The following is a 14354-nucleotide window of genomic DNA, read 5'->3' on the forward strand; positions in this document are numbered from 1 at the left end:
AGAAAACGAGGCCACAAAGGAACATAAAATAACTTCTGCCTATCCAACAAGTATTTTACAGAACCTTTTTGAACACCTTGCTTGTTAAAACTCCCTGTAGGTACCTATCTGGAAATGACTTTGCTCTTCCATGATCAGATGGGCAACATTTCTGTGTTCCAGCTTCCAGCTCAGCCCTAATTTTGCAGGCACCCATTTGTGTGTGCTGCTATGCACCCACAGTGGGTCTATGCTCACATAAATGCCCTCCCTCACATGCTACAAAGCTGGTGCAGGATGCTGCCAGCAGATGGTGGCTGTTATAAGCCCTGTGCCTCCAATACCCAAGAAGAAATATTTGGAGAGGCTACATGGTGAAGGACACTTTTTCCTCTTAACACTGTGTGCTTTTGTTCTGCTGCTGCCTGGGGTGGACATCACACTTAAAACAAAGCCCCCTTACTGTAAGTGGCTGCTACTGTAGGCGTTGCGTGTGAGCACAGGCGTTGTAGGCATGCTCCTCCCACCGTGGGGCTGGGGTGGCCGGTCCAGGGTTCGGTAGGGACTGCTGTGAGTTGAAAGTGGGTCCCTGTAATGAAGGAGACAATCCCAGTTAGGTTAAATGCTGTGCAAGTCACAGGACACAGAATATGTGCACCCTACATCCTGAAGAAACAAAACAAAGGGCAGAAAAAACAGGTAAGGGCATGACTTGATGTGATTCCCTGGATAGAAACCCGAGTGGTTGAGCCCGAAGGAAAATTCAACCCCTTCTTATAGTTCAGGGGAGGTCCTCACAGGATGATCAGTAGAAAAAGCTGCTGCCAAAGCACAGAAAAATGAGGCAGAAGTGACAAGAGCAGGTAGCAGAGAAGCAAATGAATAAAGTCTTAAAATTAAGCACATCACAGCTGCAAGGTTACATATGGCTATCACCCCCTTCCATCATGGGGAGGAATGTTCTGCTTATCTTGAGCAAGAGGTGAGAAAAAGGCAAAGACATAACACTGTCCAAAACTTCAAAACAACTAGCACCAGATCAGACCTGTACAACATGATCACATCAACAGAGCTACTGCTACTGGTGTGCTCCATGAAACTGTTGTTCTAGCTCAGAAAGTACCCAGATTTCATGGATACACACAGGAACAGCAGGCAATTACTGCAGCTGGCACTGCTGAGGGTAGCTAGTTGAATCCCAGTATCTCTACTCTTCCATGGCAAACTGTCCACCAGGACTGACACAAATTCTGTATGGACAACATACCTCCTGAAGTCCTGCTAACCATCAGAAGGGATGGATATGGCTTGCCTCTATCTGAAGCCACTAAGTACAGTCTCCAGGAAAACTACAACTTATTTAGTTAACACTGAAAACAAAGCCAAGAAATGGAGGTAAGGAGTGACAGCACTAGAGTGGGGTGGGCACAAGCAATGCCTTGAATATAGCCCTTGTTATTAAATTTCCCACCCATCTTAAACCTCTTCACAAAACTACACTACTTTCCAAGTACACACTCAGAGACTGTGGCAGCTACTTACACACACTTTTGTTACTAAGCAGTACCTATAGGTCCTACCACCAAACTCTGTAATTGCAGTGGAGTCTGGAGGCAGCAGGCTCTGCTGGACTGTCCATGGTAATGGGAGTCTTGGCAGGAGCAATGCAGAGCTTGTGCCAGCAAGGCAGAGAGCACGGCAGCATTGAGATGTACCCTACCTGGAGTGTCTGGTATCCAAGAGCTGGTCGTTTACAGATGACTTTCTGAGATGAATTCTCTCCACCCCAAGGGACTTTGGTGGAGGAAGCCTTGGAGAAAGCTGTGCAGAGCTGGGTCTCTGTGCTGACACAGGAAGGGATTCACTGACTGCTGGAGAGGAATATGTATTTTATTAGCAAAATCCTTGATATTTTTGCTCCAGATACAAATCTGTGGCCCCTAAGCAGACACACTTTGCACTACAGAGACAGCAACAAAAGCTGTGAGTCTTGAAGAGCTCTCTGTCTGCACTGAGCCCTCCTCCATGTGGGCATCACGGAGACTTGTACAGATCTCAGCAGCACAGACTCCTACAGAGATTACAGACAGCTTGAAGCTGTGCCAGGCCACAAAGTGGAACTTCCTTGGGAAAACACCTGTTTGCAGTTCAATCCCTCCCAGAGTTGAACATTCAAGCTCAGCCTCAGCGAAGGCCAATTCCTCTTCTTCACCTCCCAGCTCTCCACTTGAATAGGACATTTTAAGAATTAGTGTTGAAATACAGCCTAAAAGAGACAGACTTCAAAAGCGACAGAATGAGCGAAGACAGCTGACAGACACTTTTGGCTGAAGGCAATGGGAAGACACCGGTTTGATTCTTGTTCTCACTTTGCTTAGGGCACAACCCAAGTCCCATCAGAGCCAAGAGGAAACTCCAACTAATACATACAAATGCAGGATGAGCATCACAGAGAACACATTCACGAGTCAAAGCCTTGGCTCTGCTTCTACTTGTACAAGCAGGAATCAGGTCTAACTCTGTTTTAAAGCAGATGGGTTGTACAAGACTAAAGGTGGGACAAAGTGAGATCAGAATCGGGTCCCTCACTGAAAAGTGAGTAATAATTTCGATAATGTTTGTCCCCAATTGATGATTATCCAGTTTAAGGGAGAGGCAAGCCAAGTCCCTCCCACCTTGTGGAACAGGGTGTGACTGTGTGTGGCTGTGGGTGTGAGTGTGAAATGAGTAAGCTGAGCAAACACCATAGCCATGCAAGATGCAAGCTCACTAGGTAACATAGACATAAACAGATTGTTAATATCTGCAACTAGTTTATTTTTATTTGTAAGTTTTACAGCAGCTGTGAGGACAGAAAGGCTGGGCAAATCCTCCCAGCTCCCACTGCTTCACCTTTGATCCTAGGGCTGACGTATCTGGCAGCCAGTGTGTCCTCAGCTTACAGGTTGGTCACATCAAAACCAGCTGCCTTCTCTAAAAGCAACTCAGGTCAACTCACAGAGCTGAAACTTCCAGTAACTCACTCATTATGAGGAAAGGCATTCCTGACTCAGCTCTTCTTCCCTCTGCTACAAAGTCATTTGTCATCAAAAGCCACCAAAATAGTAGGCTAAAGGACATTAAGACAATGGAATGTCTCTGAAGGGGCACACTTCAGAGGAAGAAAAAGGTAAGCACATACCATCATCATAGGTGGTTGTATCTGACAGGGAGCTGCTCTCGGATGGAATGATATCATCTGTGAATGGAAACAAGCAGTTTAAGCATGGGAGACCCAACATCAATTCCCAAATATCACAACACAGTTGATTTTCCACAGCTCCATTGTCACCTTCAGTCACTAAGCTTTAGCCCTCAGCAGCCTGAAGGCAGCCCTGCTACAGAATATATCATGACCTACTTGTGTTCATTCAACAAGCCACCTATGTAATTATCAAAGGAGACTTTTTTTCCAGGTGCTGCAGGAATCAGGCCAAGATCTACAAAGGTGTTTTTTTTCCACTCAGCTTCCAACAGATCTCACAGGGTGAGGAATCAGAAGCCTACACAGACAGGTTGATCTTGGCTGCAAGCATCTCATCTCCTCTGGGTACACCTGAAATCCCACCAGGGAGGTAGGAAATGCCTTTTGAAATTTGGCATTTGCTTTTGAGTGCTTCATCAGGGTACAAAATCTGTTTCAATTAAATGAATATCAATTCAAAAAAGAGCTCCACTGATTTCAGTCAAGTTATTGCAAATTTCCAGCAACACAGAGAGCAGTGAACTGTTGTGTGGACTCTGTAAATGTTTTCTGTTTCTTTTACGTTGTTTATTCAAAGTGCTTTACTGCACCTGCCTGTCCTCCCACTCTGAGATTTCACACTACCACTCGCTCAGGCACAGCCTGTGCTTGCTGAGGTTTAGAAGAGACCAGACCAGAAGTTAGGCTGGTGATAAAAAGCAGCACAAATGATGATTAACACATAGGAAAATCTCTTCCTAGGTCGTTTCTGCCAAGACACAGTCCTGGTGGGGTAAAAAGTCTATGGAACTTCCATACAAGGAGGAGAGGAAGCAGCAAAAGACAACCATGGCAGCCAGTTTACGTAGGACACCTGCTTCCCCCATCACTCATCAGAAGCATAGGCAATGTATGTTGCTGTCTTGCTGTTGTGATTTGCTGAGAGGAAAGGTTTGGGTGCAACAGTTTGGTAAAGGGAGCAGCTTGTCAAGAACTCAAAAAACATTAGGGCTGGCCCATGCCCTGAGGGGACTTGTCAGACCACCGAGGATGGGTTGCAGCTCTGCTTGTAACCCAACACCAAGAAAAAGCTCCAGGGAACTTTATTCACATTAATTTGACCACGTGGTGGTGAAATATGGAACTGGGCCCAGAGCAAAGAGGAAAAAACCTACCTAGGGGGGCAAAAAAAAGAAAAATCCAGTCTAAAGCTATACTGTTGGATTCATGTGGGGTCTGCAAGGCTGACATATGGGGGAGCTCTGAATTTAAATCCTCAATCTGTGCAGTTCCCTGCAGAAGTGGAAGAAACTCTGCCCTACAGAGGAAGCAAAGGGAGAGTGGAACATGGGGAGCGGGAGACAGTCAAGCATGTCCTTCACCTCCTGTCCCTTGGGGGCTGGATGAAAATAACAATGGTTTGATTCAATAAATCAATGTTACAGTTTAACATGCTATTTCCAACGAGTCATTCCCCAAACTGACAAATGCAAGTGACTCATCACTGCTCAGCCTTCTGAAACCCTGTAGCTTGAGTACCATCAGCAGTGGTGAAAGTGTGACACAAACCCAAATATTGAAGCAGATGACAGTTCTGCTTCAGATAAACACACACTGCAGTACAAGAGTCAGGAACTGGAAGGGAATGCAGCTAACTTAATACTGCCTAAATACTTGCTTTGTTGCAGTTCCTACCTGCAGGAAGACTCAAGACATGAAGTCTAGTCCCTTCTGGCTGTGTCCACCTCTCCAGATAACAAACACAGATGCCATATGTCAAATGCTGGAAAATGATGGGCTAAATGCATAAGGACCAACTCCTAAGCTGCCTGTTTGCACAAGAGGACAAAAACCTGCCTGCAACAAAATCAGTGACTGTGCATGGATGCTGCCTCACAGGGCTCTCACTGCTCAAGGGCCTCCAGCAGCTCCCTGGTGGTTACTGCATGCCATATGTGCCAGGTAACAGAGGACCTCCCACAATTAGTACTCAGATTGGTGAGCAACGGACTGCAAAACCAGATGTTTTTCTCCCCTCTGTCAACCAGCAAACTACTTGAGCCACTTGGAAAAGCCTTTCAGAACAAGCACTTTGTGATGATGGACAACACAGTGCTACCATGGTTTGTGCTGGGTCCAACACAAACTCCCAATGGGAACAGGACACAGAAAAGGTTGCCCAACAGAAACATGGCAGGGCACAGGAGAAGAGTCTCTTCCAGAGAAAATACATGTTGGTAAGAGATCCCATCTCAAGGGTCAGAAAGAGGGTAACAGCAGCACAAAAATCTTGCATTTTCTTTTCACTTTCTAACTCCCAGTGAAAATCCCACTGGCCTCACAAAACAACATTTCCTCTGGGACAAAAGGAGGAAAAGAAATCAATTAAACATGAACAATCATCCATATACGTTCTCCATGGAGAAGTGTAACATGTCCTAAAACTTCTAATCACTATAGAAACTAGAAGAGCCTGCAATACCTCTGAGCTTTTACTACACCCAAACCCCCTCACTTGGCTTGGACACTAACAAGTTTCCATGCTTTATCCTATTAAGCAGCAAGAATCCCAAGTCCCTTAGGAGAAAAAAAATCACCCTTTCAGAATGGTGACTCCATCAGAATCTGCTTTCACTATGCTCTTCACTGGCAAATGGACTTAGCAAAAAAAAACCTGTTTGCTGCTATTTGCATTCATAAACTCTTGAACTTTCCTCATATCTTCCTGAAATCAGTAGTTTTTAATTAACAAAAGGCTTTGATCCTTATTTCCTCCATCCTGTGGCAAAACTCACACACTCTGGTTTTGCTAGAGCTGAAGCAGTGCAGAAGGGAAGGGAGAGAGAGATCTCTTAGATCTACAACTACACTCAATGTGAATCCAGCCGCCACACCAGTTTCGACTGAGATGCTCCTTTCTAAGTATAGCAGCTCCAGACTATGCCTGCTGCTGGAACATGCCTCCACTTGCTCCCAAAACTGCAGCTTATTCTGCCCTTAGCCTATAAGCACTGCTCTCAGCATATCAGATGCAGCAGTTGCATCTCTTTTCTTACTTAACTGCCTTGGAGAAGATAAAAATCATAGGGAAGAAATAGAAACAAAACTTGCAAGTGATCCAAATGACTTCTCTGTTTTCATCAGAATACTTGGTAATTCTCTTGTTTACCTGGCAGAGTAAGGGTTGATTTCTGGGTGGGTTTTTTGCCACACTTGATCCTGTACTCATTTATGGAGTTTTCTATCTCTTGCAGCTTTTTTACAGCATCAGCATACTCTTGCTTTCTTTTCTTCTTCACGTTTTTGCAGAGGTCTGGCTCACTGGCAAGTTTCTTTGCAGCTTCGACCAGCTTCTGCTGGATGACAAAATTGCTTTCCAAGTCCTGCAAAGTGGGATCCTGCAAATTCAGGAGATGAGTTAGTTGCTTGCATTCTGGATAGAGATTATCAATGAAGGTTACTTAATAGAAGAACTACTTTTTGTGGTAACAAACCACAGAAATACCCAAGTTTATACACAAGACACTGTTAACATATGAAACTCTTTGATCTTATTTTTGTGACAAGTATTGGATTATGAACTCTCTTGAGAAAAGTCCTAAGTTCTCAACTCTGGGTGGCATTAGATAGACCTCTAAATTCAGGCTCACACAACTAAAACTTCCTCTCTGAGTCCAAGTCTGAAAACACCTGCTAAAAATCTCTGCTTGGGAGAAAATAAAAATGCAAAAGGATACCACCATACCTGCACAACAAGGAGCTGAAGGCTCCAAATAATTGCTTGTAATCACCTCCAAGATGCTCAGCTGGAAGGCACTGCAGCAGCGCTAAGCAACGTACTATAAGATCTAGTCAGCAGGGTTTTGTTTCACAGGTTGCATTGGGTTGGAAGGGACCCTCAAAGCTTATCTTGTCCAGCCCCTCTGCAGTGAGAAGGGACACCATCAACTAGATCACACTGCCCAGGGCCACATCAAGTCTGATCTTGAATGTGTACAGGGACGGGGCCTCAATAACATCCCTGGGCAACCTGTAACAGCATTTTCAACAGGATTTAAGCAGGCTACATAAAATCAGTTTGCTGCAGACATGGATGAAACCACTCCTGCAAGCCAGGACATCAAGTTTCTGATGAAAGACAGATGCAAAGTGCCCAACAACTACTTGCTACTTGGATGTTACAGCTTGTTAACAAATCTCACAAGGCAGGAGGGGGAATGGTATGTGTCCAGAAACTGCAGATATATCTGAATTACCGTATCTCCTGAGTCAGTCTCTGCCAGCAAAGCTAATATGAGCTTCTTGAGCAATATAGAGAGCTTTTATTTAGGTGCAACTTGCATTAAGCCAGAGATAAATCTCCTCCTGCTGTCACCTGTCACACAACTATGCTCACAGACAATTTTGCAAGGGGGACAGTACACACCCCTGCCATGTTCTGGCTTCAAACACAAGTTTAAAGTGACACCAATCAATGCTTGAGAAAATGGGTTGCCCAGCAACATTAAGAACCTGCTCTTCTCTATTTAGCAGCAATGTCCATTGAAATTCAAGCAGTGGGGCCAAATCAGAGGTTCAGGTCAGGGGATTTTAAGGCCTTTTTGAAGCTGCTCATTTCAAAGGCAGCATGGCTGAAATAAGGGTGGTACCCATCTCTATTTCCCAGTCTACGTAAGCAACTGTCCCAGCTGCCTTCTCTTCTCAGGGAAGAGCTGGATTATTTACAGGAGGCTTTGGCCACTGGTCTGGCCACCCCACCTCTGCTGTAAAAACAAACCACAGCGCTCACCTCTTCACTTGGGAGCAGGTTGTCATCCAGCTTGAATGCTGTGCCAACACGTCTTCTGACCTGGGGAGGTTCCTCTCCAGCACTGAGAGGATACTCCTTGGGCATCTTGCCTGTCAGCTCCTGGGGAAGAGAGAAGGCTCCACATGAAGGTCCAGTAGGAAAGAAAGGGTCCACCCACCCCAGCTCCAGCATAAAGTGTAGTTCTCACCGCCTCTCGTAGGCAGATTTTCTTCAGCTCCTCAACTTTCTGAAGCAGTTTTTCCTGAAGGAGTTTCTCTTTCTTCTTTAGTTCCATAATTTTCTCTTTCTTCTGTTCTTCACTGACCTCTGAATCCTGAGAGCCTGAAAAATGCATACTCTGTATTAGAGGATTTGCAGGTAAGAGCCACATTTTCCCGGTCAGGTAAGCTGAGACGCCCAAAGCAGTTCAGCCCAACAAAATAGCACATCCAACAACACCCAACTCTCAGGTCATCCAGCAAGCAGGCTTTTAGAACATCCACACGTTTTTCAAATCTCCAGTGTATATACACTTGTGTGGCATAGCCCAAGTCTACACCCCAAAAATACACCACCCAAAATATAAGTCATTGCATTAGGGTACTTTGATACTTTGGCTTTGACTTTCCTTTCGAGATCGACACCAAGGCTTCTCACTTGGGCTTCACCTTGAGGCATCTACATGTGGCAGCCTCCCCCCCCTTTTCCTCTCCTCCCTAGTCAAGGGAGAGATCACAAATCCACTCCAGAGCTCAGCTTTACTTGGAAGCACTTGTCTTCTCTGTTCATTTTTGAGGGAGGTCAAGGCAATTCAGCTCCTCAAGTGCTTAAATTTATCCTGGATCAAATTTCCCTTGGACTTCAATGACACAGACTGATTGACAGGCAAACATATCAAAATATTAATGGGCCAAGAGTATGTGGGTGCTTATCTATCTGGCATATTGTTAGTTTCTAATGTAGTTACAGGGAGGAAACAGCAGATTATCATAGTATCATTCAGGGTTGGAAGAGACCACAAGGATCATCTAGTTCCAACCCCCCTGCCATGGGCAGGGACACCCCACACTAGATCAGCCTGGCCAGAGCCTCGTCCAGCCTGGGCTTAAACACCTCCAGGGACGGGGCCCCAGCCACCTCCCTGGACAACCCATTCCAGGGCTTCACCACTCTCATGGTGAAGAACCTCCTCCTCACATCCAGCCTGAATCTCCCCACCTCCAGCTTCATTCCATTCCCCCTAGTCCTATCACTACCTGAGATCCTGAGAAGTCCTTCCCCAGCCTTCCTGTAGGCCCCCTTCAGATACTGGAAGGCCACAATTAGGTCACCTGGGAGCCTTCTCTTCTGCAGACTGAACAGCCCCAACTCCTTCAGTCTGTCCTCACAGGAGAGGTGCTCCAGCCCTCTGATCATCCTCGTGGCCCTTCTCTGGACACCTTCCAGCACCTCCACATCCCTCTTGTAATAGGGGCTCCAGAACTGGAGGCAGTACTCCAGGTGGGGTCTCACCAGAGCTGAGCAGAGGGGGAGGATCACCTCCCTCGACCTGCTAGCCACACTTCTCCTGATGCAGCCCAGGATCTGATTGGCTTTGCAGGCTGCAAGTGCGCACTGAGAGCTCCTGTTGAGCTTTTTGTCCACCAGATTATACCACTGATGCTACTGTTTCAGAGACATTAATAGGCCTTCATATGTGTCACTGTATTTACGGTCAAGTAGCCTTCTTTTCCCTTTTAACAACTCCCACTCTACTTCACTACCTTGCATTTACCTGATGAGATCAAACTGCCATTGCTGGCCATAATAAGCTGGTTCTTTGCCTCCAAAGTCACCAGCTTTGAAACTTTTGGTGTTCCCATGTCCGTCAGATCCATGGCAATATCGTCCAAGCTTCTGGCTGAAGGAATTTTTGCCTGAAGGAGGTTTAAAAAGAAATAAAAGTTCAGCCTCCTCGAGTTACCACTAATTAACTTCAGAACATGGGGGCACAGGAGATGATGCTTCATGATGCTTAGTTTTGTCTTCCACAAAATTAAAGGCTAAAGCAACACTACCATGCAGGAGCTCAAGGGGCACAGGACTGCGCTGGCATCCCTCTCTCCCTCTGCCCCCAAAGGCTGAACCACCTCCCAACTTCAAGTCTCTTTGCTGTTTGCACCACGTTCAAAATGAACATGAGAGAGAGACAAAAGGAAAAGCAGATTAAGCACTGAAACGTGGGAATTCCCTCTTCTGTGATTACACTTCCCTAGCCCTTAATTGCAGGCAGGCTAAAATGGATCGAATAACAATCCTGTTGCTAATAGACTGCTCAGAAAGCTGACAAAAATAATTTGCAGTTTTTCTCTGGAGGGTAATTCAGCCATGGAAAAACATACACTGAAGGATATGCAGGAAAGGTGTTGAAACTTATGCCCACAGTATAATGTCTTAGAACTCACTTTGCTTTGCTTTCTGTCCAAGTAAAACTGGTGTTGACTGATTGCCATCACCCAGATGGACTTGATCAGGGAAGTGTTTGCATACCAGGTCTGCACTACCAGTCCACTCTGACCAAAGGTCCTTCTTGACACTGAAATTCTGAGGAGGGAAAAAGAAATGCAATTTCAAGATGGGTCTCTGGTGCTTCAAGTCCCAAATGCTTCTCTCTTAACCAGGAATCATTCAGCTTTTGTTTTAGAGATGCCAAAACTTGGATTTCCTTCTTCCCACCACCCAGTGCTGCTGTCTTCCCTCACTCCTCTTCCCTTAATTTTACAAGGTTAAAGTTGAAGTCCCTCCTGGTTAAGCTTTGCAACATGCAGCAGGATTGGCTGCTGTGCCTTTTAGTTCAGCAGCACAATTGTACTGCCACAACCAGCGGTTGGGTAAGCTATAAGCCTAGAAAGAGCCAGCAGACTGCCATGGCATCCTAAAGGAGTCATCAGGCAGGATGGGGCACCTGAAGGCATCAGCAGAGCATCTCACTACTCCATCTGGCAATGCTGAGGAGCATAATAGTCCTGTGCCAGAGGTAGAAAGGATGGCAGCAGGAGAAGCAGAAAGGAAGGTGGAGTGAAAAATTCACCTTGGGCAAAGGCTCTGTCTTCTTGGGAGGGATCTTGAGGTGAAGGCACAAGAAAGCAGGTGAGCTCCCACCCCAACTGGCAGGACTACTTCAGGCCCCTTAAGGCTCAAGTTTAGAGGGAGCAATGCTGCCAAGGCAGGAGAGACCAGAAAGTGTACAAGAAAGTAATGCAGAAGTCCTGGGGTCTGCATTCCAAGTCTCCTGCTGCACAGGCATGCTTTGGCAGCCTCTCAGGGAAGGGCTTTGTAAAGTGAATAAATTTGGCCATGCCAAATAGTCCTTCCTCTGCTCCAAGAACTTCCTTGGTGGACACCAAGGGGTGGTCTGAGAGGAGAACACCCAGAGAGGTGGCACAGCAGCAGTCACTACAGATTGCTCACTATGAGTGTGATCTTTCCTCTGCAAGATCACAGCACTCCTTGTCCATCACTCACAGCCCGGATCCAGCTCCGGTCTGTCCTGCCAAACACAGGATCATGCTCAGTGTTGCAAAAGCCAGAGTAAACTCAGGGCTGCACTGAAGTCAAGGCACCTCCCATCCCCATCCACTAATATGAGATGACAAATCTCCATTCTGGATGAAGATTCATCCCACTGCTGTCACTGCCTCCTCCAGCCTTACCTGCGGGGATCGTGGACTTCCACAGCAAATTTCTTTTCACGGAAATAGAGATTTTCCAGCTGCTTCCATTGAAAGAGCTAAGAGAATTGTGAGAGAGAAATGGAACATTGTCACTAGAAGGACCACCAGTCTTCCCCCCCTGGGTTTACATAATTTCACCAAATTACCATTCCTGTGTAACTTCAGCTGTGGCATGGCCATAATGCAATAACAACATGCATAACATCAATTAAAGTAAGCACACAAATGAATTAGAGGATGCTCCTCAAGGAATTTCACACTCTCACAGACAATGCATTGCAGATTGACAACATCTGTTTCCATCAAGAGCACATTTAAGTTCACTGCTAGAAGTTCACAGGGATTGTGGGAGGGCAGCTGAAGTCTTTTTCACTCTGATTAAATGCAAAGTAATTGTACTGACACCTAGAGTTTCTTCCCTCAGCCAGAATATGTCCATGAGATGACAGCAGTTTGGGGAAAACCCAAGACCTTTCTCTTCAGAAGACACTGTGTGAAAGATTGAGCGTGACATTTTGGAGTGAGGGTACAACATGTACAGAGAAAGAGCAGCTACAGGAGGAAGCCACCCCACCATGCATACTTCTGTGAGGAAACCACAGACTTCCTTCAAAGCACCAGCTGGGAGAAGAGATCAAAGTCACCCAGGGTTTGGCAGCTGCACCTGTGGGATCAGAATCTCATATGAATCTGCTCTCCCTTTGCACCAGCATTAGACACCCTCTGAGAATGATCCATCAGGGGTTGTATCTTCTCATCCCCTCAGTGCAGGCTTCTGGCAGTTCTACTTCCTGCCTGACCTCCAGCAATACCAGGGTGCACGGGTGCCCACAGATACCCCAACAGATGTCCCCAGGGGTGTCACCTGAAGATGACAGGGTGCACAAGTGCAGCAGTATATGCTGTAGTGTACACAGCAGGCTGCTTGCCAGAGCCCATAAAGAGGTACCTGAAGTACTTCCATCCAGGCTGGGCAGGCAGGGCCAGTGCTAAGCAGCAAAAGATCAGCTTCCAACATCAGTGATCTGAGCCGAGTCACCCAGACCATTAGTAACCCTCCTCTTCCCCACAGGAGTTTCTCAAAAGCCATCAAGGGAGCAGCCACCACACCAGAAGTCCCCAGGACATGTGACATGCCCACAGGCCCCTGCCAAACCCTGACATGCTGCACTCCATGGAAGAACTTCACGTTTTGTAAGGAATTACACCGTGCTTCATTTGAAACATTCTTAACACAGATCATAAATGAAACATAACCCAGTAAAGGAAACATAACCCAGTGCCTGGGTTGTGGGGAAAACTTTGGCTCTTTCAGTGACCTTTCTCCACTGTTTAACTAAAGCTTTCCTTTCTAGTACTACAATTTATTATCAGATCCTGCTACGAGAAAAAAATGCAGCAAGGGGAAATGACATTTTCTTAAACTAATCAGTCATTTTCCAGATGATCATGGAAGTTTTAATGTATTAACTTGTTAACTTAGTTTATTTCTGCATTAAAGGCACCTTGTCCCATCAGCACTGCTTACAGAAGTGCCCTCTTTACAACTTGCCATCGAGCACAGTAAAAGAAAATAACGAAAATATCTCCCGATGTATGCCCGGACATTGAGCAACAGCACCCGCGGCTGCTCCAGCTCACAGGGATCCCCAGCGCGACCCCGGCAGCAGCTCAGCCACCTCCCTCCCTCCCTCCCTCGCACAGCTCCCTTCCCTGCACTCACCTCCCCGCAGTACCGGCCCCTGCTCCCTAACACCAGCGGCCGCTCCAGAAAGAGTCAAGGGCGACATGAGCAGAGCAGAGCGAGCGGCGGCCGCCCTGCCATCCCTCCCTGCTGCCGGCCGCCCGCCCGGTGCGCCGCGCTTGGCCGGCTTCGCCTCCCACTGCTGACACACGCCTGACATCACCGCCGCCTCTGCCGGCAGCGACGCCTCCCTGACCCACCCTTCCCCCAGATAAAGGGAAAACTGAACCGAAGAGAGCAGAAGAGGGTTTCTACCGAGGGGCTGCAGCTCCCCGGAGCACCCCGAGGGCTGGCAAAACGCCGAGGTGGGAGCAGGTCTGACGAGGGGGCTGCAGCAGCCGCCAGCCCAGGCCCCCATGGCAGCGAAGTCCCAGCCCCGCCGGCGTTGACTCACGCCCGAGAGGCAACAGGTTCAACCAGAAGCATCGCACCGCGTTCCTGGCCACCCCGCTCCCACGCTCATAAAAAACGATGGGCGTGCTTCAAACATGACCTCTGGAAAAAAAACCGCCTTGCTGCTTCTTATCGGTTGCAGGTGATGACACTCCGTCCTCTTTATCACTTCCTCTGGGGGTTTTTCCCTCCGGATGCTCTCGGCATTCCTGAGGGCTGTGGGAGAAGGGGTCACCTGTGCTAAGGGCAGTGTGGGTGAACAGGCTTGCATTTGTCAAGGGAAAAAGATGCAGCTGTCCCACCACCTTGAGCAGCTTCCCGCAAAGGAGAAGGACATGCTACTGTTTGTAGGGTCTGGGTGGACCCTTCCATGAGGAGCTACCTGTGCAAATCGAAACCAGACCTGGGTGAAATGCATCCCTGATCGTCTTTTGTGGAGAAAGAAAGAAGAAGATAAAGCCTTTGCAATTGTAAGGAAACCTGAGTGGAGTTGCCTCGGGATGTGGGTAGAGC

The 14354-nt window shown here is 47.1% G+C and overlaps 1 protein-coding gene across 5 annotated transcripts in view; it reads right to left on the reverse strand.

Moving 5' to 3' along the window:
- The window catches only part of FRMD4B (FERM domain containing 4B), a 151469-nt gene that overhangs the window by 5606 nt on the left and 131509 nt on the right, over nt 1-14354 (reverse strand). For 4 of the 5 annotated variants that reach the window (XM_068154341.1, XM_068154340.1, XM_068154339.1 and 1 more), the window contains exons 12-20: nt 11684-11760; nt 10436-10574; nt 9766-9907; nt 8200-8333; nt 7992-8111; nt 6372-6600; nt 3161-3217; nt 1700-1850; nt 443-568 (exon numbers count right to left, since the gene is read on the reverse strand). In XM_068154341.1, coding sequence (XP_068010442.1) covers nt 443-568; nt 1700-1850; nt 3161-3217; nt 6372-6600; nt 7992-8111; nt 8200-8333; nt 9766-9907; nt 10436-10574; nt 11684-11760 — 1175 coding nt within the window. The remainder of the gene's footprint in view (nt 1-442; nt 569-1699; nt 1851-3160; nt 3218-6371; nt 6601-7991; nt 8112-8199; nt 8334-9765; nt 9908-10435; nt 10575-11683; nt 11761-14354) is intronic. The other variant, XM_068154338.1, reaches the window with a different exon arrangement.

The sequence above is a fragment of the Melanerpes formicivorus genome, unplaced genomic scaffold (genome assembly GCF_026170545.1).
Source record: "Melanerpes formicivorus ecotype bairdi unplaced genomic scaffold, bMelFor1.0.p_v2 SCAF_28, whole genome shotgun sequence".
Lineage (NCBI taxonomy): Eukaryota > Metazoa > Chordata > Aves > Piciformes > Picidae > Melanerpes > Melanerpes formicivorus.